Source organism: Myotis nattereri, assembly GCF_964212035.1.
Source record: "Myotis nattereri genome assembly, chromosome: 11".
Classification (NCBI taxonomy): Eukaryota; Metazoa; Chordata; class Mammalia; order Chiroptera; family Vespertilionidae; genus Myotis; species Myotis nattereri.
Window position 1 is genome coordinate 21,719,519 of NC_138086.1, and position 24,908 is coordinate 21,744,426.

Below are 24,908 nucleotides of genomic sequence, written 5' to 3' on the forward strand. Positions count from 1 at the left end.
TCTAGATCAAAGGATTGGCAAACTTTTTGTAAAGAGAGAGTGAACACTCTGGGCTTGTGGGCCACATTTGGTCTGTCATAACGACTCAACACAGCTCTGCTGTTGTAGCACAAAAGCAGCCATAGGTAAACAAACAGGTGTAGCTGTGTTCCAATAAAATGTTACTAAAAAAACAGGCAGACAGTATTTGCCGACTTCTGCTCTAGAAAACCCTACAAATAGGTGGCTCTTCCCTGTCACTGTTAAGATTAAGGAACTGAACAGTCAGAGAATAAGCTAAGGCTACATTATTCAACAGAACTTTCTGCAATGATGACAACGTTCTGTATCTGCACTGTCCAATATGGTAGTCACTAGCCACACGTGGCTACTGAACATATGAAATAGGCCAGTGTGACTGTGAGGAACTGACCTTCATTTTACTTAATTCTCATTAACTTAAATAACTACAAGTGACCAGTCTCATATTGGACAGCTCAGGTCTAGCACAGTCCTGGTCTCATGCAGAGATATTGACACACAGCAGGTTTACCTTTAACCCCAAGTTATAGGCTTGGTATTATTACATGGACTGGGGCTATTTCATCTTCATAAAGCTAATTTGCCAAAGAACCACGTTACAGTAAGATTCCCATGTATCAGGAAACAAACACAGATTCCTAATCAAAACAGAAAAAAAAAATCTCCTAAGATAACCCCAACCATCTGCAGTAGATTTTCACTGCCATTTTACTTATAATTTTTTAAAGGAGGCAATATATACAACCAATAATTATCCATGATAAAAAAACAAAAACAAAAACATTGAAAACTGTTTGCCAAGGCTAAGAAACAGAGAAAAATGCTTAGGTTGTAATGCCGGGTGGTGAAAATCTATAAAATGGTATGTCCTCTAGAATTATAACTATGTACAATATGCATTGTATACACAGAATATTTAAAAAGTTGGGTCAAGGCAAAAGGCTTGTAATTTCTACTTTCCACACCTCAAATGACACTTTACACTTTTTAACCTTTAAAAATAGCACTTTCCTATAAATATGTCCTTTCTACTCCTATATATGTGTGACACATTTAATAAAACATGACAAGCCTGAAGATTTTTCTTTTCCTCTCTTTATCCTTGGGTGGGTTATTAATACAGTGGTAGAAGATGCTGAAAGTAAGGCAAATGAGGAAGGAAAAACAAGGACTGTGACAGTTCTACAGATTAAACATGACCCCAGAGCACGGAAGAATGAGAGTTACAATAACACTAATAGTAATAACAGCAGCAACAGTTTACATAGACACTTTCATTGCAGCCAATGAGGTAGGTATCATTATATCCTCATTTTGTATATGGGAAAACTGAGGCAGAAAGAGATTAAGTAACTTGCCCAAGGGACTGGTTTTCAAACCTGGGCCTATCTAAAATGCTGCCACTGTTACCAGATAAAATGAATACTGACTGTCTTAACTTCATGATGGCATAAGCTCTCCATGTCTGCATCAAAATCACATGCCCTCAGAGAGGGCCACCCTCTCCTCAAAGCTTTTCTTTTTCACAAGTTCAAGACCAGCAAGATGGTCTCTAAGTGTTTAGGCGTTTCTGTGGCTGAGCTGCCTACATTTCACAGAGGCAGGTGCTTGTTTTCAAAAGCGCAACCACAGGAAGTAGCCCAGGCTGTTCACAGATACCCACACACAGTGCATTGGGGGCTTCTCATGTCCTTACTACACGCCTGTGCAGAAAGATTAGCATACAACAAAATTTTAAAAAAAGTACAGGTTTTACTTGCTCTAAGTAATGTTCAGAAGTGCTTCAAGCCTCAAATATTGCAGACGTATTTTCATAACTAGATATTTCATGTGTTCCAGGAAGATTTTACTACTTTAAGTTCCTTAAGCTCCCAATAAGTGGCTCTGCCTAGGTATTTGTTCCAAACAAATAAAAGAACCCTCAATAATTGATTCTTCCTTCGTATGTCTACTTCCCGCATTAACATACTTTTTATCCATTTCACAGATGTGTTGTCACATCTGTAACACAGAAGAGCAGAAAAGGGAAGTATGGCACTCTCCCTGCATGCTCCAGCTATTCCCCTAAACCTGTCTCCAAGGCGCCCTATTCTCTGACTTCCCAGTGAGCCAGAGGAGCCCAGCCAGGCTCTCCTGTTGCTACTTCTATGCCCTTCTGTGTTTCACACTCCTAAGTATATTTTTTGCGGTGGTCAATAAATTCTTCCTTGCTTCTCTACACTTTGTCTCTTGATTGAAATCTTCCCCTCAAGAGGACAGGAACCGAGGTCTTGTCATCTCCCTGGTAGCATCTTTTTGGCACAGATTGCACAAACACTTGCCTGCCCCTGGATTCCCAGGCAGGTCTGTGGAGATACTTAACACCCAGCATACTCCTTATATTAAAAAATAATAATAAAATTAAGTTTAAAAAAAAAGAAAAGGGAAGGTATGCAGCCCAGTTTTGGCTATAGGTGGCAGCCTTTGAAGGCCAGGATGTTAAAGCAATGAAGCATTCCTTAAAGGGGCTAACAGAGTGATTCCCACCAACAGCATCCTCCCCAAAGAAATCTCTCAAACATGCAGATGTGCACAAAATCTTCTTTCAAATAAATATGTTGGCAGAAGAGACCTAATCTATAAAAAATGAAATAAAGATACTCATCTTTGGAAAAATGCATCATAACGAACATTTCCCCCTAGAATTGTTAATAATAAAAACATCTATCATTTCAAAAGTCTTTTTAAAAAACACACACATTAACTTCCACTTTTTGAAAGGGAGAGAGGCAGACATGGGTCACCCAATCTACACACTACAATCAGCTGGCTCCACTACTGGCTGCCTTCATTGTTAAGGAAGTCCCAAGATTCCTGAGAAGTATGGTTCACGATGAACAAACAGCTTCGAGTTCGGCCTTGGATTAAATCAGTACTTACCAAAATGCAATCCATTAGGACGGACTCCTCAGCCTGACCTTATTGGTATTCATGTTAACAATATTACAACATTCATGCCTCCATTTAGACACATAAACTAATCATTTATATTTAATTTTTAGGAACTCTCAAATCATATTGATCTCTTATCTAAAGCAGCATCATTTATCCCAGTCAAGAGCAATGGCTTATGGGTGAATCTAGGTCCTGGCTGTTTGTCCATCAGATTTACTCACAATACTGAGGTCTCATACCCACCCCAAGGACTCTTAGGATTGGGTGAAATGTGTGTGTGTGTGTGTAGAAATACAAAGCCAGAAAACACTACCTACCTATGTAACCTCTATCCTCAAGGACTGAATGAGAAGATGGCTATTTGCTTGTGGCTTCTTTGGTTCAAGAAAATACTGTCTTGGCAGCAATGCTGAAGAGGCTCTAGCTGAGGATCCCTCCCTGACCCTTTCCTCTTTCTTTCCTGTCTACCCTTTAAGTAACTATCACTTCCTCCAAGTGGAGGTATTCCAAACCATGGGCAGGAAAAAGTGGATCCATTTTAGAGAGGCATTAAAGGGATGCTTTAAAGTAGAATAGGTGGTGATGGGGATCACCTAACACACTGTGGACATCGAGTAGAGCAAAGTCCATTAAGTTGAACTGTTTCCAGCAAAAGGGGAGCTGGCTCCTTAGAGGTGAACAACAGATGAAAAACCTAGAGACCACAAGTCTAATTTCAGGCCTTCTACTGACTGGTTCTTAGGCCTTGGGCAGGTCTCCTTCTCTCTGCATCCCCAAAAGAAGTATAATCTGCAAAAAAGAAGTATAATACTGCAGTTCCTTACAAGGAAGAATTACATATTACTATAAATGACTACAAAATAGAGTTCAAACTGCATCAAAGAGGACTAGTCTAAAATAGTTATACAAATATGCCATTTTCTTAGAGTAGAAATTTCATCTACTTGTATCCTTTAAGGAATACATGTTAATTAAAATGAGTCACACTGAAAAAAGAAAAAAGAAAAGAAAAGCACCAATTCTTAAAGTAAAGCTACCCTACTCCAGGTAACTCACAAAAAGATGGTTCATTGCTTAAAGGAGAAAACACGGGAGGGATGAATCACACATCTCATGTTTTATTCTTGGCTGTTTATGAACCAGTGATCATAAGTTATTTCTTCTTTATTTCCTTTGAAAATTAAGATGAAAACTCTTGTAAAGCATGCTATATCTTCAGGTAAAACCCTGTGGACGCCCAAAGTTTCAGGTGGTCTGCCCCTCCAGACACCACAATTACCACGCAGGCAGTCATCTCAGAGACTTCAACTTGCATAATCTTCATTTGTTGTTCAGATTTAACACCCAATATGCTGTAACTCAGAAAACACCACCATCATACAGTAGTCATGATCAGAAGCCTAGAACCATCAAATCCTTCTCAAATGCCACCTCTCACCCCTTTTCCAATTCTACTCCTTTTCTCCCAGATGCCCAATGACCTGGGTTCGTTCCTTCTTTTTAAAACCAACCAACACAGAAAAGCTTGTTTGGAAAGACATCAGTATTAAGAATTACCTCCATACTCTCTCACTCTGGGAAGCTCATCATCTTACAGTAAGCCTATGCTGATAACTACCAATTCTTTTTAATCAGCCTTTTGTATTTTGGTCTTATCAAACTCAACATGCCTAAAATTATTTCTCTGAACATCAATTCATGCCTGGATGATGTGTCTCAGTGGTTGAGCATTGACCTATGAACCAGGAGGTCACAGCTGATTCCCCATCAGGGCACATGCCCAGGTTGTGGGCTCGATCTCCAGTATGGGGCGTGAAGAGGCAGCTGATCAATGATTCTCTCTCATCACTGATGTTTCTATCTCTCTCTCCCTTCCGCCCTGAAATCAATAAAGATATATTTAAAAAAAAATTAATTCCTTTCTCCTAATAGCTAGGTTGACCTTATTCCTTGGCTCCAAATCTCTGGAAGGACCATGATTAGGCTTTTCTCTTTTCTTCCTGTATGTCCGTTTCCCAGACTTGCTATTTGTCCTAATAAAATGCTTCTAGTTCCTCTTCTGTTACCCCTGCCATGTAACGACATTAAGCTCAATATAACATTCCAGCCATGAATCAAGGCAACCAACTGCTGGTTGACCTTCCAGGCTGTTAACTCCTGCCTTTGTAATCAGTTTCCTTAAAACACTCATGTCAATTCTCATCAAGAGCAAGTTCTCCTTCACAATTCTTCATACTCCAGAAGCATGCTATGCAAGGGCCTAAGCCACAGTCGGACATCCTTAGCACTGCCGCGGAGGCGGGCTGCTGCGCATGCCAGCCATCAGCCCGGCTTGTGGCTGAGCTGCACTCCCCCTGTGGGAGGGCACTGACCACCAGGGGGCAGCTCCTGCATTGAGCGTCTACCCCCTGGTGGTCAGTGCACGTCACAGTGACCAGTCATTCTGCCGTTTGGTTGATTAACATATTACTCTTTTATTATATAGGATTATTATATATTATCCTTGATTTTCTACAGAAAATTAGCAGCTGACCTTTCAAAATCCCACTGACTGACTTTTGCTCATCTTTGAAGGAACTTTAACTAATTCATTATGAACTGTTAAGCAAGTCATGAATTTATAATGTATCCAAAATAAAACCATAAAATTCCATTTCATTCATTCAACAAGTGTTTGTTTGTTTGTTTGTTTGTTTTTTTTGGGGGGGGGACTATCTATTATATGTATAAAAAAATACATCCAAACATATATGCAGCCAAGTTCTTTGGTAAGATTGAAACAGGGCAGATAAATAAAATTTCCAGATTTTCTTCAGTTACTTAAGAATTTGGGATTACAGTGGGGCCTTGACTTACGAGTGTCCGGACTAACGAGTTTTTCGAGATACGAGCCATCTCTCGGCCGATTTTTTGCTTTGAGTTGTGAGCTAAAATTCGGGTTATGAACCAGCTTCAGATACCCCACTGCTAGTTGGCGCAGCGAACGTCACAGTGAACGCCACAACATCAGCCCAGCATCACGTGTCTCACTTGTTCACTTTAATGATTTGACATACGAGTAATTTGAGTTATGAGCTCGGTCACAGAACGAATTAAACTCATAAGTCAAGGCCCCGCTGTAATTAATAGATATTTACTTTTCTACTCTTATCAGTTCCTAAGAAGTTACAACTTAACAATGTATTTGAGTGTCCTTTATTTTAATGTTCTCCTGCTTACAGTCTGTGAACACTAAGAAACAGTGAAATTCTATCCCTCAAGAGTAGTAGTCAGAAACCTATACCCTCAGTTGGAGGGTTAGCATTGCATCTGATCAAGCAGGTGGTATGTACAGAGTAAGCGTGTGCTAGGAGACTGACATTCCCTCAAGAACTTCAATAAAGCCAATCATCAGGAGAGATGCCCTCAGACAGAAAGGGCATGAAAGAAGAAACGGCTTTGAGATTAAAAATTATTTTCTAAAATAAATAATTTGAACCCAACTTCAACGAGGAAAAGCTTATTTCTGTACAGCTATAGGCTGTATCACCTAACACACTGTGGACATCGAGTCCATTAAGTTGAACTGTGTTCCAGCAAAAGGGGAGCTGGCTCCTTAGAGGTGAACAACAGATGAAAAACCTAGAGACCACAAGTCTAATTTCAGGCCTTTGGGAGCCCCACTGAGGCAAACATGTGGTGAGCTGAAGCAGACCACCACAAAGACTTTCTGTAGTACCAAGTCAGAACCAGCAGGCTATAAGGCTAGCCATGCTATATTTGGTTTACCAAGTGCTAATATGCTGCTAATGGAATATATCCAGCCACCAATTTAATAGATGATAAATTCGAGAATGTATCTGGTTACTTAACTGAGAGGGTCTTTTGTGTGGATAAAATATACAAAAAGTCTGAACTCATCAGATTTACGTATGTTCTCAGGTAGTCTATGGGGATTTTTATTTTTTAAATATATTTTTATTGATTTCAGAGAGGAAGGGAGAGGGATAGAGAGACAGTAACATCAAAGATGAGAGAGAATTATTGATTGGCTGCCTTCTGCATGCCCACCACTGAGGACCGAACCCTCAACCTAGGGAATGTGCCCTGACCAGAATGGAAACCATGACATCCTGGTTCATAGGTCAATGCTTAAACCACTGCGCACACCAGCCTGACATCCACGTGGATTTTAAAAAGACAGAATAAGGTCTCGTGAAAAGAGCCATGCAGGCACAAAACAAGCACCTCCTTCCTCACCCCTCTCAAAAGGAAAAAAAGATTAGTAGGAATTAATAAGAATTAGTAATTAGACAGTCAAAGAATTTTGCAATATACAATATACCTAATCTCACTAGTGGAAGCATTACTGTTTTTAAGTATTCCAAGCTGAAAATAGGTATTTCTGTTTTACGTGGGAAAGGACAAATGTCAAAGATGTAGGGTACTAAACCCTGGAGAAATACCAGACACATTTGGCTAAGTGCCAGATTACCAATGAGCGGTATGTAGTTATGTAACGCCAACAGTTTAAAGCATTCCACCAACTTAGAAAATCATCTCGCATCCATTACCTCAATGCGGCTCCCTCTCCACAATGTATTTTAACTACAGAGATCTACAGAATAAAATGAATGCGAATACTTAGATCAGAACGATGAAAACAGGCTTTTGTTCATGAAAAACAATCCCTTTGTTGCCATGTCAATCTCAAAACACTTTCCACTTTACTTAAGTGTTCTTTGGAGGTCATCCTAGTTCTCCCACTTACTATCCCTGCTTACCATAAACCACTGCAAGCTAAGACATGGTGATAGGGTTTGTTATTAACCTTCCAGAAATGAGGGCAGTTAATGTTTAATTAACTACTTGAGTATTCTTACAGTCATACTAAAACTCATTATTCAAGTTTTTAATTACTAGACAATAACTTAATTTGTCCTTAACATCAAAAAAGAGCAAGATAATTTCATGCAATTACAAGATAACTGGCTATGCATGGAGACTTTACCTATACACAGTGATCACATGCAAATAAAGAGAAAACAAATCCATATAATCACAATTGAACTCTGAAACTATAGCCCCAAAGAAAGTACAACAGCCTGGCTGGTGTGGTTCAGTGGTTGAGCATTGACCTATGAACCAAGAGGTCATGGTCTGATTCCAATTCAGGGCACATGCCCAGGTTGCCAGCTGGTCCCTAGTAGGGCACATACGGGAGGCAGCCGATCAACGATTCTCTCTCATCATTGATGTTTCTCTCTCTCCCTCTCCCTTTTGAAATCAATACAAATATATTTTTAAAAAAACAAAAGAAAGTAAAACAAAGTCGTGGCTGTCTCTCATAGTCTGGCCCATGTCCCATGATCTCACAGCCTGGATCACTCCATGGTTTTAATGTTGACCACCACTGAATGTGAATATGGTATTTTTAATGAATTTCTGCTAAGTTGTTCAAGAGACTCCATTTTCTTTTTCTTTTTTAAAATATATACTTTATTGATTTTTTTACAGAGATGAAGGAAGAGGGATAGAGAGTTAGAAACATTGATGAGAGAGAAACATCGATCAGCTGCCTCCTGCACACTCCCTACTGGGTATGTGCCCGCAACCAAGGTACATGCCCTTGACCGGAATCGAACCTGGGACCCTTGAGTCCACAGGCCGACGCTCTATCCACTGAGCCAAACCAGTTAGGGCCAAGAGACTCCATTTTCTATGTATAGCTAAATTCTTGGGCCTCATACCCATACCACATCTGAATGTCTCCAAGCACACAAAGGAAGTGGATGATGGAGCTAAGTACTGTTGAAACCGTCAAATCCAAAACTCAGCATATCTCTCCTTTATCTACGACAGCTGACATTTCTCCCACTGTACCTGGCCTGTCTCAGAGACGCATAACATCCAGCTGTTCAAAGGCAGGATCATTTTTGTGATTCCAACATGGATGCATCAGTACTGTGTTCTCAAGCCTGTTCAAACAGTAGTTGTAGGCCAATCATCCATGCAGACAGATACATATATCTTTTGTCTATTTAACTACACTAAAAAGTCTAGAAACATAGTTAGAAAATACTAATTCAACATAAAGCATTATTTTAAGACTAGAGGCCCGGTGCACAAATTCATGCACAAATGGGATCGGGAGTGGGGCCGGCTTGGGGGAGGGGCCACGGGTGGTTGGCTGGCCAGCCCTGCCCCCTGGTCAAACTCCTTCAGCCAAAATTTGCATTGTTTGGAAAGGTTCACAGGCTAACTGAAAAGAGGGATGGAATAAATATTTCCAACATGGGAAACTTAGTCATTTAGCAGCTTAAATTCATTAGGCCACAGTTCACTAGTAGTACTAGAAAATAAATTGTTTAAAATTTTTCTAAATGTCTAGTAAAAGAAACTTTGTTTCTTTTGTCTAACTCTAATCTCAAAATCCCTGAAGCATTCCTTTTGTTGTAGTCACTTTGTTATTGACTCTCCAGATGACCTAGGGAAAGTAATTTCCCCAAAGTTGATTTTTCTCACCAGGAAAATAAGAAGAGTATCCAGTCCATTGGCTAGTAACCTAACGGTGAGAATAAAATTATAAACTGCCTGATTTTAAAAGAAAATTGCCTTCCACCTTCCATGCTCACAATTTAGTCTACAAAATAAATAATTTACCAAGTCAGTTGAGAAATTAGTAAAATGAAAGTTGGAAAGATAAACACAATCTACAGGGGTCAAGTATGCATGGCCCAGATGGGTGGAAGGGAAATTAAAGCTGTATTGCAGCAAAGGTACTTGAGCTTCCAAGAATTTGGATCGAAAAGACAACTATAGATAAAACAGATCTTGGAGTAAAAAGGAAAACAAAAATACAAAGGGGAACTTACAAAGCTACCTATGGCTTAATGAACTTGGCTTCTATCAATCTTTAAAATTACAGTTGTTTTTGAAACTGAAATCCAGATGCCCTTGGCTGCATTTTAAGTTTTCCAGAGCTTTTATCACTGCTGTCTGGAAAAGCAAGCAGGAAGGGATGTAAAAAAAACAAGATGCTATCATACAGGAAGCCAAAATAAATCTATTTTGTGATGGCATCTGCTACTTTTCCTTTTAATGTCACAAGTATAACAATAGAAACTTCATACTCAATAAGTAACTTCATACTGATGACAAATATTTTTAGAAAATTAGCCAAATTACCCACTGTAATTAGTTTTCTTGCAAGGTTAAATAATATAAAGTTAAAAATTGCTGAGTGATTAAACTACAATTATACCAATTCTGAGCTTCTGAATTAACAAACTGCATGTATACTTGGCTAGGAAAACCAGGATGAGAACAGGAGCTATGAATAAAATGGGACTACCAGAAATCAAATTTCTTTTTGAGGGGTGGGGAGAATAGAGGACTAGACTTGCTACGAACATGAACGCTGTTTATTTCCAAGTTATGATGAGTATAAATCTGAAATTTCTACTGGGAATTGCTATTATACTAAACAAATGTATATCCTTTGCACAGTACATGCCCTGGGGCAAAGTTAATTGCAGGAAATTCCCAAATAACTCCTTGCTCCCCACCAGACTGTATAGTAGAGGTGCTGGGTGGCCAAGCTAAGCCTTTTGCTTTCAGTTGAGTATTTGTGCTAATATGACAAAACTTTCTCATATTAGTTGTTTTATATTAAATTAGACTTTTTTTTTGTCTTTTGAGTAAAGATTCTCTCAAGAATTTATAGCACAAATTAGAGTAATTCAGAATTCACCACAATTTTGAATTAACCTTCAATGCCAGAGGCTTTAGCAACTTATAATAAAAATTCAGTTTAGATCTCAAGATCAGGTAAGTCTAAAAGAAACAAGGTAGCCCTGATTAGGTAGCTCAGTTAGTTAGACTGCCACCCAATGTCTGTCTGTCTGTCTCTTCTTCCTTTCTAAAATTGATAAAAGTAAAGTAAAAGAAACAAGGTAAATTGAACCAGCCCTTTCTATCAGGACTTTGATATAAATTGTATTTATCTGCTCCTAAAACTTTTTATGAAAAAAAAAACAAGTTTAAATAAAATTCTAAAATCTTCTTGAGGAATAGTTTGGGTTTGAGCAAAATATCAAAACAATTCTCCCATGCACAATATACTTCCGACTATATTCTAAATATATTTCTTCTGGTTTCCTGCACTTACCTGTAATGTTAGTATGTCCATGCTCTTGTATCATGGAACATAATTCATACTCATGTAATACAAAAATAAAAGTTCACTTTGACCAATCAGGTTTAATTTATGTTACTTATTAAATGCTTTGCAAGGTAATACAAGAACATGTTCTAACATTTTATATATGTGATGAAAACTTAGTCATGTTGGCCTTCTGCTCTTTTTCTTTTTTAAATATATTTTTTATTGATTTTAGAGAGGAAGGGAAAAGAAGAGATAGCTGCCTCCTGCACAACCCCCCACTGGGGATCAAGTCCACAACCCAGGCATATGTCCTGACTGGGAATCAAACCCAGGATCTCTTGTTCCGTGGAATGACGCTCAATCAACTGAGCTACATCAGCCGGACTGGCCTTCTGCTTTAAAGTGTGTTCTGAACCTCTTACACTTGACACCTGCTGGTGGGAATGTAAAATGGTAAAACCACTTTGGAAAACAGTATGTCAGTACCTCAAATGGTTTAACAGTTACAGAAATTCCACCCAGTAATTTTGCCTGTAGGTAAAACACCCAAGAGAAATGAAAACATATGTCCACATTGAAATTTGTGCACAAATATTCATAACAGCCAAAAAGTAAGAACAATCCAAATGTCCATCATCTGATAAATGGATAAAAATGTGATATTCCATTAAGGAATGAAGAACTAATACATGTTACAACATAGATGAATCATGAAGAGATCATATGCAATGGGGAGGGGGAGAGCCAGTCACAAAAGACCACATATTGTATAATTCTATTTATAAGGAATGCTCAGGATAGGAAAATCTAGAGAGACAATAAGTAGATCAGTTGTTGCTAGACCTAGGAGGATAAAGGGGTAATAGCTAAAGGGTAATGGGTTTCTTTTTGAGGTGGTAAAAATGTTTTATAATGAGAAAGTAGTAATAACTGCAAATATACTAAAACCTATCAAATCACACACTTTAAATGGGTGAATTTAATGTATGTAAATTATAATTCAATAAAGCTGTTATTATAAAAATAATCTGTTCTGAGATGTGAGGTGCTTGAGAATTAGCAAACCTCTTCCACAAAGGTTATCTAGTCAACAGTAAAAGAATTAGTTAAACTAACGTCGTTTACTTTATTGTAATTGGAACCAGCTTGCAGTATTTTGTTATGTACATTTCTAAAATGTGAATGCAGTTTAAGAAAAGACATCATTACATCAGATATTCCAGGCAGCCTGCCATGAGACACTTTTACCCACCGCCTGCCGCAAAAAAAATCTTAAAAGGAATCCATTTAATCAACTTCAGAGTATATGTTCTTTCTTGTCACTTCTTTTCCGTAAAGAAGTGTAATTTCCCCAAAACTCTCGTTAAACAATACTGGGCACTGTTTTAGACATGTGTGTGTACATGTGTGCACAAATGTGCACACAAAATCCCTGCTCCAGTGGAGCTTACAATCTAATAGGACAAGATAGCCAATAAAAAAAATACTGGTTTGAAAGACAGGTTTTTAAAACAGAGTGCTGTGCTATGCCTGGCTATTATTTTAGATGGAGTGGCTAGGGAAAAAGGCTTCTCTAGGTAGGAATGTTTGAGGTGAGAAAAGTACAGTCATACAAAGATTAGAGAAGAACTCTAGGCAGAACACATAATTCTTTTTTTTAAAAAAAATATTTTTATTGATTTCAGAGAGGAAGAGAGAGAGAGAATCAATGTTCGTCTGCTGCCTGCATGCCCCATACTGGGGATCAAGCCCGCAACCCAGGCATGTGCCTTGGACCGGAATCAAACCCAGGACACCTTCAGTCCACAGGCTGACGCTCTAGCCACAGAGCCAAACTGGCTAGGGCCAGATCATTCTTAAATGGCACAATTAGGAGGAGAAAAAAGGACTAACTGTGCGCTGCTGGTAAGCAACTTTCCTCTGTGATTCTCATGTACTATCCTTGCATAAGTGTGCCTGGTAAAGTTCTCACAGATTGTGGCTGGAAAAAGATGTCTTAGATACCTTAAACCTTTAAAAGGACTCACAACTCTTCAACAAGAGGAGGCCCTCCCTGGTTAACCCCAACCTAAAGTGATCTTTCCTCCCTCTTCTTGTATCTCTCAGCGATTGCTTGTTTGTATCACTCATTCTTTCAAATGCATTGGTGCAAGGCACGGTGTTAAGAGTGCCAGGACTTAGACAAATGGGACATGCACACCTTAGACACAAATTAAGGCAGGAAAGAATCTAGTAGCTCAAAAAACATAGACAAAACAACAAACACAAAGTAAATGCAGGCCACAGAAAGAGCTATAACACATTAAGAGCGGCCAGAGGTTACTGCCAGCTTGAGCATCAGGGGAAGCTTTATGGGGTAGGGCATGAGAGCAGGGAGAGTCTGTGATGTCTGAGGACTCAGATATGTGGGGGAAAAAACATACTAATTTGTTGTATTCCTAATTAACTTTAAATATATTTTAAAATATTTTTAGTTCCCCAATCAAGTTACAAGCTAAGGAAGAAAAGGCCTGATACTCCTTATATTTCTCTGTGATATTTAGCATAGTATTTTGCAATGCTAAATTAGAGAATTCATTGTTGATTCACAGTACATAGATGTCAACTTCAGCACTAAAGGTAAAGCTAAATTATTATTTGCTCCATAGCAAGGTTTAGGCCTTTGAAACTGATGATACCCCAAAACTCTTAATATATCATTTAATGTTCTTCTAAAAAAATATTACAGATAAACATGTATACAATGTGCTTCTGAATACACACAGATATGCAAACATTTTAATATGTATCTCTATGTCTGCATATGTATATCACTATACCTTAATTTCAGAATCACACAAGATTATTTTAAACTTCTGCTAAACCAAAGTTTGAACTTGAGAAAAAAATTTTCTCACTGATCAAAACTTTCCCATCCAGGCCTTCAAAATCCCTTCCCATTCCCAACAAAACATCTTAAATCAGAGAAGAAAAGCCAAACAACATTTTTTTAAGGCAGTGTCTCAACATCTCTAAAAAATATTCCATGGCCAAACTCACCATAGAGAGCTGTCCAAGTTTGATTAATTACATCTAGACACACAGTTCCTGACCTGAAACAGATGGAAAGAATGGCAATTTTTTAAAAATTAGAAAGTTAGTTGCATGTATCTGGCAACTAATTTTATTTATCAAGAAAAATACTTTTAATAGATCATTAAAAAAAATCCCACTTGGGGAAAGTATGAAGAAAAGCAGAATACAATACAGAGTGGGGCAAAAGTAGGTTTACAGTTGTGAGTATGCAAAACAGAGTTTATTCTTGTATTATTATTTATTATTTATTATTTTCCATACAAACAACTATAAACCTACTTCTGCCCCATCCTGTATGCAAAGTCTTAAGTGTCTCCGTACAGATTGAAAGGGAAAAACAATAGCTATACAATGGAGAAACCAACACCTGAGCCAGGTGATGAGAATTAACACTGGTAACCAGGGGCAGACAAACCTAAATGCCTCTGAACAGGATACCCTGAGGAGGACACAATCTCACTTTGTGGTTTTCTAGACTTAAGTGCATACTCTTAAGAAATGTCAAACAAACCCAAATTGAGGTATAGTTGTCTTATAAAATAACTGGTCTATATTCTTTAATAACGTCAATTTTATAAAAAGCTGAGGACTGTTCCAGATTAAAGAAACATGACAACTAAATGCAATGCAATACTGGAGCCTTTACTAAATGAAAAAAAGAGAAAAGAAACGAAGTGCTAAAAAGTACATTGCGAGAATATGGCAGTAGGTTCAAAGTACTACTACATTAATATTCAATTCCTGAGTCAGATGACTATATTGCACTTACATAAGAGACTATCCTTGCTGTTAGGATGACTGATACATAGAAGTATTAAAGGACAATGGGGCATGATGCATGTATACAACCTACTCACACAGTGTTCAGAATACCCCACATGTATGTGTATGTGTGTATGTGCATGAAATATCAAAACTTAAAGCCAAGACAAGAAAAAAAATGCAGAATAAATAATCATGTATCCTAAACATCACCGAAGTAACAAAATAGGAGGCACTGGTATCACATTTAAAATATTACTAATATTAGAAGAAATAAAGGGGTAATTAAGATTCAATCACTGAAATGAAACTAATCATGTTTGCTTTACTCTCATGAACTGAGAAATACCTGAAAGGGCTGAAAATAATAAATCTGTATATTAAAAACAGATCTCTGAATTGTGTCTAACAGAGAATGGAGATGTGGAATATTACAAATGCTAGTTGGCTCTCAGGGAAAACGAAGGACCCATTCATGACAATGGAAAAACTAAGCATCCAATAGAATTTGATCTAAGTGGTTTAGAATGTCATATTCCTGGGACTTTATAGTCTAAGTGACCATTCAGATAGTCCTATCTGCTGATAAAATCCAAAAAGATAATTGAAGCTTCTGTATAATGAAGAGAGAGATGAACTCTAATCAAGAGCAGTTGCTGCTAAGATTTAAACATTTTTAAAGTTACTTACGCTTCATCAATGTTGGGATGGAAAATTTTATTCATGAATCCTGTAAAAAGAGATGTTAATTAGCAGCAAAAAGTACCCAGAGAACAATTAAAGTATTTCTGTATCGGAAACATTTTCAGATTGGGAAAAGGTGAGGATACTCATAACTCATTACCTTTCAATCTTAGATCTTTTTTATACTGATAAGACTATATATTCTCCTTACAATGGCATTTACTTAAAATACATTAGAGTTCTATTTTAAAAATGCGCAAATTCTGAGAGCAATGCAGCCTCTTATACAAAATGATCATTAAAAGAAATGGTTTTCAGAGTTATGAAGGTACTCGCCAAGAAAACTGACAGTTTATAACTAGTGTCCTGATAAAAGTTAAGAAAGCTACTGTCTGACTCCCCTCCCCCAAGTTTTATTGTTCAATCTCTAAATTAGGAGGTTCTGCATTTGAACTTCTCTTTCAGAAGCTCAGTTACTGGTATCGTTCTGCTACACTGTGTGCGGAACATGAATGAAACTGTTGAAATGCTAAAGGAGTACTGCTTCCAAACCACAAGGATTTCATAAGAGCGGTGACCAAAATGTTTCCTTTAACTTTAGTCTACTCATTCCAGGAAACCCAATTTTGATTAAAATTTGGGCAACCAAGGAATGAGGCAAGGTGTTGAAGAAAAAAAATTCTGTAAGATGGCTAGGTCTGTCAGGGATCCAAGTTTTTTGTTGTTTTTTTTAAAAATTTATTCCTAGAAAAAGAAGTATAAACTTTAACAAATGTATCGATATTTCAATTCCAAGAAGAAATGAATTTTTGTAATGTAAAACTGGTGATTTAATCAGCCCGTATGTATGCAGATGGCAATATTCTAAAACAGAGATCCACTGTCAAAGCTGTCATTTTACCACCCTTATCACCTCGCTTCCTTTCAAAACTTCCTATTCCATTTCACTTTCAGTAAATTGAAATTCCTTACTAAAGTGACCATCCTTATTTCCCACTCCCACTCTCTCACCCCCCCCTCACATGGTCTCACTTTCCTTTATTCAAAATATATTTGGTCAACGCCTATGTTTCAGGCACTGTGGTTGTTTAGGGTACAAAATAAATAAGACTACACTAGTCTCGAGGAGGTTGCTGTAGCAGTGGGATAAGAGACATGAAGAAGTAGCTGTAATGTGTGCACAGAGCTGATACAGTCAGGGAAGAGGAAGCTGTCAGGAAAGATGCAGAGAAGTGGCGTCAGAGGAAGACCCTCAAGGATGAGTCATGACAGGACATTTCAGAAAAACCTAAGAAACTTCTTTAGACTTAGAAAAGGGGGATAATATACGAAATCCCAGGTATGCCAGTCTCTGCTTGCTCTAGCCACTCCAAGAATTAACTATGCTTCTCATTTTTACTTTTTAAACCTTTGTGTTGAAATAGCTTAATGTTTTATATACTACTATTAAGCGAACCCATGCAATGTTTAAATTACTCTGATGTAGAAAGAAAAGCCTTATGTCCAATTACAATTTCATATTAATTTTTCATTATGGAAATGAAAGAGGTTTCAACGTCTAGATTTAAGAGTTATGTGTTCACGAAGAGATTATATGAAAGCCAATGGAAATGCTCATGTTTTAAGGTTAAGAGGAGAAAAAGCAGGATACCAATCTACATGATCCTAGAAAAACACTAACACACGTGTTCTAGAAGGCCTATAAGGATTACTCGCTGCAGCATTATTTATAAAAGCTAAGAAACAAATTTAACCCCATCAAAAGGGACTGGAGAAACTGTAGTATATCCATATACTGAGAGTTCTATACAGCCAAAGTAATGAACTAGATCAGTAAGTACCAACTTGGATAGATCCAAACCTGAGAGGGAAAATAGTTGCAGAATGATATATTTACAGCATGACACCATTTAAAGAAACTAAAACAAAGCAACGCTACATATTCTCTATGGTAGCAAGTATGGAAACTGTACTGGACCAATATATATCAAACTTACAAAAGCAATTACTTCAGTGAGAGTGCAGGGCCAATGGTGGAATTAGGAAACAGAATAGGGAATGGTAATTAAAGATGAATTTATCTATAACACTTATATGCCTTTTAAAAAGACAGAATGTGCTTGTATATTATTTGCTCCATTTTTTAAAAAGTGTACACATGAAAGGAAACTGCAAGCAAATATGTACAACTGCTAACAGTGCTTAATTCTTTGTGGTGGAAATATTTTCTCCCATTTTCAAATCACACTTCCATTTTTAAATCACACTCCCATTCCAGACATAGGATCACAAGCAATGTAAAAAGGCCAGAGGGAAACAAACAAGTGTCCATGGCAGTCAACTTTAGAGACCCCCATTATTTCTAAAACTACTTTTCTGACTTGCCAAAATGTCTACAATGTGAAGCTGAAAAAAAACTTTGACAAATTTTTTTGTTGTTGTTAATCCTCATCTGAGGATATTTTCCCATTGATTTTTAAATGTAAATATATATATATAATTTTATTGATTTCAGAGAAGAAGAAGGGAGAGACAGAAACATCAATGATGAGAGAGAATCATTGATCAGCTGCCTCCTGCACTCCCCCCACTGGGGATCGAGCCTGCAACCCTGACAGGAAATTGAACAGTAACCTCCTGGTTCACATGTTGATACTCAACCACTGAGCAACACCAGTCAGGCTCCATTGATTTTCAGAGAGTGGAAGGGAGGGAAAGAGAGAGAGAGAGAGAAACATCGATTGATGGCCTCCCACATGAACCCTGACCAGGGCTGGGATCTGAGGTCTGTGCCCTTGACCAGAATTGAACCCGGGACCCTTCAGTCTGTGGACCGATGCTTTATACACTGAGCCAAACCAGCTAGAGCAAAAAAAAGCTTTCAAATAAAAGTTATAAACAGTATAGCAAACATTCTAAAATAAACCTAATTAGCCTAGCTGGTGTGTCTCAGTGGTTGAGTGTCAGCCCATGGACCAGGAGGTCACGGTTCGATTCCCGATCAGGGCGTGGAGGAGGCAGCCGATCAATGATTCTCATTATTGATGTTTCTATCTCTGAAATCAATTTTAAAAAAAGTTACGGTTATTAAAAAAATATTAAAGTAAACCTAATTATACATAGGTTATCTAGTGCTGTAATCTTTTAAGGAAAAGCATCACTGAAATCAACTATTTTATTTGAGGTCTCATATTTTAAACACTTTGTTTAAATAATACAAATTCATTACAAAAAAACAGAAGATCCTCAGGTTGTTAGGCAACTGGTCCTCAAGATTAGTTACATATATTAGGAACATACTACTATCACAACTGCCAAGAAACTTTCTGGTGCATGGAAAACACTAATGTTTAGGCACTGTAAGGTTTAATTCAAGACACTTCTTCTATTATGTGAAAAATATTTTGCTTGAAGCTACAATTAAGAACTTAAAAATTCATCTTGATACTTAAAATCCTGCTTCTGCTAGAATTCTCCTTTATAAAACCTAGTGAAGCAACACGTATGGCAGTTTCCTGTGCTGTAAGGAAAGTGCTGCCCGTGCGGGTCTTGTTCAGTGGTTTAAGCATTGGCCTGCAGACTGAAGGGTTATGCATTCATTTCCGGTCAAGGGCACCTACCGTGGTTGTAGGCTCAATCCCGCATGCGGGAGGCAACCAATCAATGTGTCTCTTTCACATCGATGTTTCTCTCTCTGTGTCTCCCCCCTCCCTTCCACTCTCTAAAAAAATCAATGGAAAAAATTATACTCGGGTAAGGATTAAAAAAAACAAATGCTTTGCAGCGGTTCTCAACCTGTGGGTCGCGACCCCTTTGGATGCTGGACGACCCTTTCAGAGGGGTTGCCTAAGACCATCCTGCATATCAGATATTTACATTATGATTCATAACAGTAGCAAAATTACAGTTATGAAGTAGCAACGAAAATAATTTTATGGTTGGGGGTCACCACATGAGGAACTGTTTTAAAGGGCCAGAAGGTTGAGAACCACTGCTTTAGAGGGTGGCAAGGGTTATGGAGAAAACACAGCAAAGCAATGGACCCAGTGGGGGTCCTAATATATGGTGACGGAAGAAGATTTGACTTTGGGCGGTGGGCACATGGTGCAATATACAGATCTTATAACACAGAAACCCACACCTGAAACCTATATGTTCATGTTGACCAATGTCCCCCAATAAATATATTTTAAAAAATTAAACTAAATAAAAAAAGAAGGGGACTCAGAATAGGAATGCTGGGGAGGGGGCTGCAATGTTTAAATAGGATAGTCAGGGAGGGCCTTACAAAGAAGCTGACTTAATTTGACAGAGATGAGGGAGGATTATTCATTATCTAGGAGGAAGAGTGTTCACATAGCACAAATAGCCAAGTGCAAAGTGCACCAGGAGTTTGCCTGATGTGTTAGAAGACCAGCAAAGTAAGTAAGTAGTAAAACTAAAGTGGAGTGAATAAAGGACAGAAGACTAGTCGTGAGAACAGAGAGGTGATGAGTATTTGTAGGCCCTTTTAAGGATGCTGGCTTTCATTGAGTAAGGTGGGAAGCCTGCTGGGTAAAGAATGATGGGGAAAAGCAGATCCCAAGACTGAATGAAGTTTCAGCAACTTATGTCACAGAGAACTTCAAAAGTATACGTCAAGAAAAAAGCTATGCCGAAACCGGTTTGGCTCAGTGGATAGAGCGTCGGCCTGTGGACTGAAGGGTCCCAGGTTCAATTCTGGTCAAGGGCATGTACCTGGGTTGTGGGCATATCCCCAGTAGGAGATGTGCAGGAGGTAGCTAATCGATGTTTCTCTCTCATCGATGTTTCTGACTCTCTTTCTCCCTCCCTTCCTCTCTGTAAAAAAATCAATAAAATATATTTAAAAAAAAAAAAAAAGAAAAAAGCTCTGATGAAAGACCTCTATATGTTTATCGAAACTGTCTCTGAAAGGTTAAAGTGCCTCCCTCCTTGTACAAGGCTTGGAAATTACATTTGGAATCAATACAGTTTCCACACTATTTTCAATTAAATCTAGATTTTTGACTTGGTTGAGTCTAAGAGTACATAATAGAGAGGGGCAAAAAGGACTTAGTAAACATATTCTTAAGTAATAAATGGTCGTTGGAACCCAGTCCCCAGTGCCCCTACTAAGTATAAAACACTATCTGAGACAGGGATAGAATCAGACTAAAAAGAGAAAAGTACTAACAGACTTGGGGCTAGTCTCAACTCTGCTATTAACTGCAGCAGACCCAGTGGGGGTCCTAATATATGACGACGTCACTTCTGTGGGCCTGTTTCTCTACCTGCAAAGAGAAGTAGCTAGACTATATAATCTCTACAATATCCAACATTATTCTGTTTGTAAAGGGATTATCAGCTCTAAAAATGTAGGATTTAATAACAATGGCCAGAGTTCTGAATACAGAAGACTTAAGGGGAAATGTCCAGAGATTAAGTCCTTAAAGAAAATTTATTCTATAAGACACATTTTTAGGAAAAGAAGTATTCTGGAGAATACAAAGCTACCAACATACTAAAATACCACCAAGAGACACAAAATCTGCTGACTCTTCCAAAGTAGGCAGAAAACAGGGTTTATAACCTGGCCTCTGAGGAGCAAGCACAGCCAGACCAATCAACTCTAACCATTTCCAGACTACAGTGCTCGCTTCCTATACAGGGCTTCTCAATTGTTAGAAAAATACCCAAAGCAAATAACTGGAAGTGAGCATATATATCTCTTGCACATCTGTTCTCAGAAAAAGCCATTCACATTCTGGATAACGAGGGCAACAATGGAACTGAACTTTTGGACGAGGAGGGGAGCCGATGAGAAAGAACAGGCTAGGAATTCAGAGAAGGAACGTTCTCAGGGCTGAGCATGTTTGCCCTGGCATGTTCTCCTTCCTTTTGGCAACGCTCACACCACACTAATGAATACATCTGCAACAGGAGAATTTTCCCAACACTTGTTTCCATTCAACCAGGAACTATTTTGAAGATATTTTAAGAGAATATATTTTGAAAACTGCTTTTATGGAAACATGATAAGTGGGCGCAACAAGTCACTTTTAATCTACATGACAAGATTTTAGTCATTACTAGATATTTCCTAATTATGTATTTCAATGATTTAACCACAGAAAATTCAGAACTCCTTTGTTTTAAATCTTTTGGACAATTATTCTCTGGCATGGCTCAAGCACTTGTGAAAAAGGGTAGATAATAAGACAAATGTTTAACTACAAAGCTCACCACCTCTTTTTTTCTTTTAGTAAAAGGGAATCAGGTGATTTATAATTCTGGAGGAGAAATGCAAATCATACTTAGTTGATGCAAAACTACATATTTAAAACAATAATTGCATAGAATATTAAAATAGAAAATGCCTTGCTTTTGGTTTGTTTCACTCTAACACTCAACTGCTCTAGAATAACAACTCTCTTGACCCATAGGCTAATCGGCAGAGAAAGTAAACAACATTGTGCCCAGTCATGCTGAAGAACTGTTTTTCATTTCAGCCTGTTTCTGTGTCAATCTCAAGAGGGGATCTGTACAAAGTTGCACACACTTTTAAGTAACTTCTGATATTGGGGTCAATATGTAAATAAAAGAGGCAAAGACTCCTTGTATTTTTCACCTTAGCTTCCTTTACTTATGAGGATATTTTTAATGATTAAATTTGTGGATAGAATGAAAGACTACCTAGGGCCAGTCATCTATCCAGAAATTTCATTTAGAATAATCTTCAAAATATGAGAGATCAAACGAGTGACTCATGAAACAAAGTAAACCAACTCTAAGGTAAATAGGTGAAAAAGTGCCAAAGGCAAAAAACAATAGCTCTCTCCCAGGGATAAAATGATCCTGGACTGCAGATGGTTGAGGCAGCTGTGGCTGATGCAATTTAATTATAAGCTTATAAAGTCCGTGAGAAACAACAGAATACATTAAATTATTCTAATATTCCATCATCAGGACAAATGCCCACATAAAGGAGATCATTCAGAATCAAACTGATTAATTCTATTTTTTAAAGTAGGTATAATTATTTAAAATATACTTAAAGATTGAATCTTATCTTGCCTATCAGTATATCAGACTATATACGCTTTAAGGACAACAACCTGGATCTCCATTCCTAGCATGCAGGAGGAGGTGATTAGAGTTGGGGACACTGCCAGCTCTGTGCATTAATGCACATTTGATAGATTATCATCTTACCTCAGACAGCCAGGCTCAGCCCATGGCAGCCTGCACCTGAGTAGAAGTCTCTTCAGAGAGCTGAGCCTTCCCTACTCGGGAGAGATGGACCTGGGCCGGTCTCTTCTTGGGTGAGGAACCAAGCAAGGAGCTCACTCTCAATGCCCTGTGTCATGGGAACTTCTGAACTGATCCTGTGTGTGTTCAGGAGATCTAAACTCAACAAGGGGTCCTCTTTTCTGTTTCTTCCTTTCTCTCTGATAATATGGAGCCTGAGGAGGACTGGGCTGGGTGGATAAGAAAACGTCATTTATAACTAAGAAAGGTGAAGTGTTATCCTTCAACAGCATAACCTTCTACCAACCTAGCAGATTACCAAAACCTACTCTTCTGTAGTTTCATTTTAGAAGATTGTAATCACTTTCCTGTTTCCACAGTTTATCTTTCACTTTCCTAGTCATTCATATAACCATACTGAGTCAGGCGGTATTTATTTTCATGGTCAGAGGCAGTAAAATATAGAAGACACTGGACTTCAAATTTCGAGACCCAATTCTAAGTCTCTGCCACTTATATTAAACAAAGTCATGGTGGGGGAAAAAAACACACAAAGTCATGGTGGTTAAAAAATCAGACTCCAGTCAGACCGCCTAAGTTCCCCTCTACGAACTTTGGGCAAGTTAGAGTTACTCAACCTCCACCTTTCTATTTCCTTAATCACAAAGCTAGGTTAAATAATGGTATCTACAGAGAACAGGACTGTCATGAAGGCTAAGTGAATTAATATATATATAGCATTTGACCAATAAATGGTACACAGTAAGCACTCAATAATATTACAATTAGTTTAATGAGCTCAAGCAAGTAATTTCATCTCATTTTCCTCATGGTAAAAATAAAAATACTACTTCTACATACCCATCCATATCTCAATCCTGTAGGAATTGTAAAGAGTAGTAGAAGATATTTTGATTATGGGACACTGGGTTTCCTAAAACCCCATCACACTGAAAATGGAAAAGTACAGTTGTTCTACTATTTATTATTAAAAAGAATACTCTGATTGCATTTTGTTTTTTGGGGGAAAAACACTAGCCTGGAGGCCAGAAGGCAGGCTCTGCAACTAGTTAGTTTATATATCCTCCACCTTCCTGAGTCTCATTTTTACCATCCTTAAGAAGAAGCACCTGGATGGTATAATCTCTGAAATTCCTTCAAGTAATATGGTTTTCACCAGCATCAGAAATATAAACAAATCTTAAATTGTGTGAACAAGCTTTACAAAGGGAACTAGGACAATATTCTGACTTGTTTTTATTTATTTATTTTTTTACTTGTTTTTAAAAGAATTTCACTTTAACTAAAGAAAAATGAAGCCAAGAATACATGTTTTCATTGTACTAATCCTCAAGTGGAAGGAATGGATTTAATGCCAAAAAGATGACAGAATAACCAGGACAAAAGCTAGAGGTCTCCTGCTCTAGTTAAAGCAGGGGCTAACCTAAACAGCAAGTTAGATAGGATTTTTATTTAACAAATAGACAGTACAGAATAAAGAATTGCAAAATTAAAATTGACATAAGCCAGATTCAAGAAGGAAGTGGACACTTCTAACAGAAGCAAGCATGTGCAAAGGCAAGGCTGCCCTTAGAGGTGGACTGGAGGAGGGGGAAGGAAAGCTAACTACTATTTTTACTCTGGCTAATAATAAGAAGAAGTTGAATGAATTGAGATATTATAGACCGCTAACAGCAGGTTTTCATTAATAGGGCCAATCTGACCACTGGTTTCTTCGGTCCCTGAACACCCGGCCCCCAAGTCTTTCTTTCCCCCCAACTCCTGTCATTTTAAGTGACATTATCACCTTTACAGACCATACTCCAGACACCCTGGCTTCTCAGTCAGTTCCTTAAGTTTCTCCTCAGTGACCTTTCCTCTATTCTATCTCTTTCATACTCCCAGGACACATCTTGAATGTTTTCATCTCCACCAACAGCCTTACCTCCCAACTCACAAATTCAAACACCCCCTTCCCCACCAGTCTCCAATCCCTGTCAAAGAGCTTCCTACCCCATCAACAATTCTTTCATCTGTG

The 24,908-nt window shown here is 38.0% G+C and overlaps 1 protein-coding gene across 2 annotated transcripts in view; it reads right to left on the bottom strand.

The window, feature by feature from the left end:
* The window catches only part of UBE2H (ubiquitin conjugating enzyme E2 H), a 109,521-nt gene that overhangs the window by 11,329 nt on the left and 73,284 nt on the right, over nucleotides 1–24,908 (bottom strand). Inside the window, exons 4-5 of one of the 2 annotated variants that reach the window (XM_081102429.1) lie at nucleotides 15,629–15,668; nucleotides 14,141–14,193 (exon numbers count right to left, since the gene is read on the bottom strand). The exons of the other annotated variant lie outside the window; for it this stretch is intronic. Coding sequence (XP_080958555.1) covers nucleotides 14,141–14,193; nucleotides 15,629–15,668 — 93 coding nt within the window. The remainder of the gene's footprint in view (nucleotides 1–14,140; nucleotides 14,194–15,628; nucleotides 15,669–24,908) is intronic. 2 annotated transcript variants of the gene reach the window in all.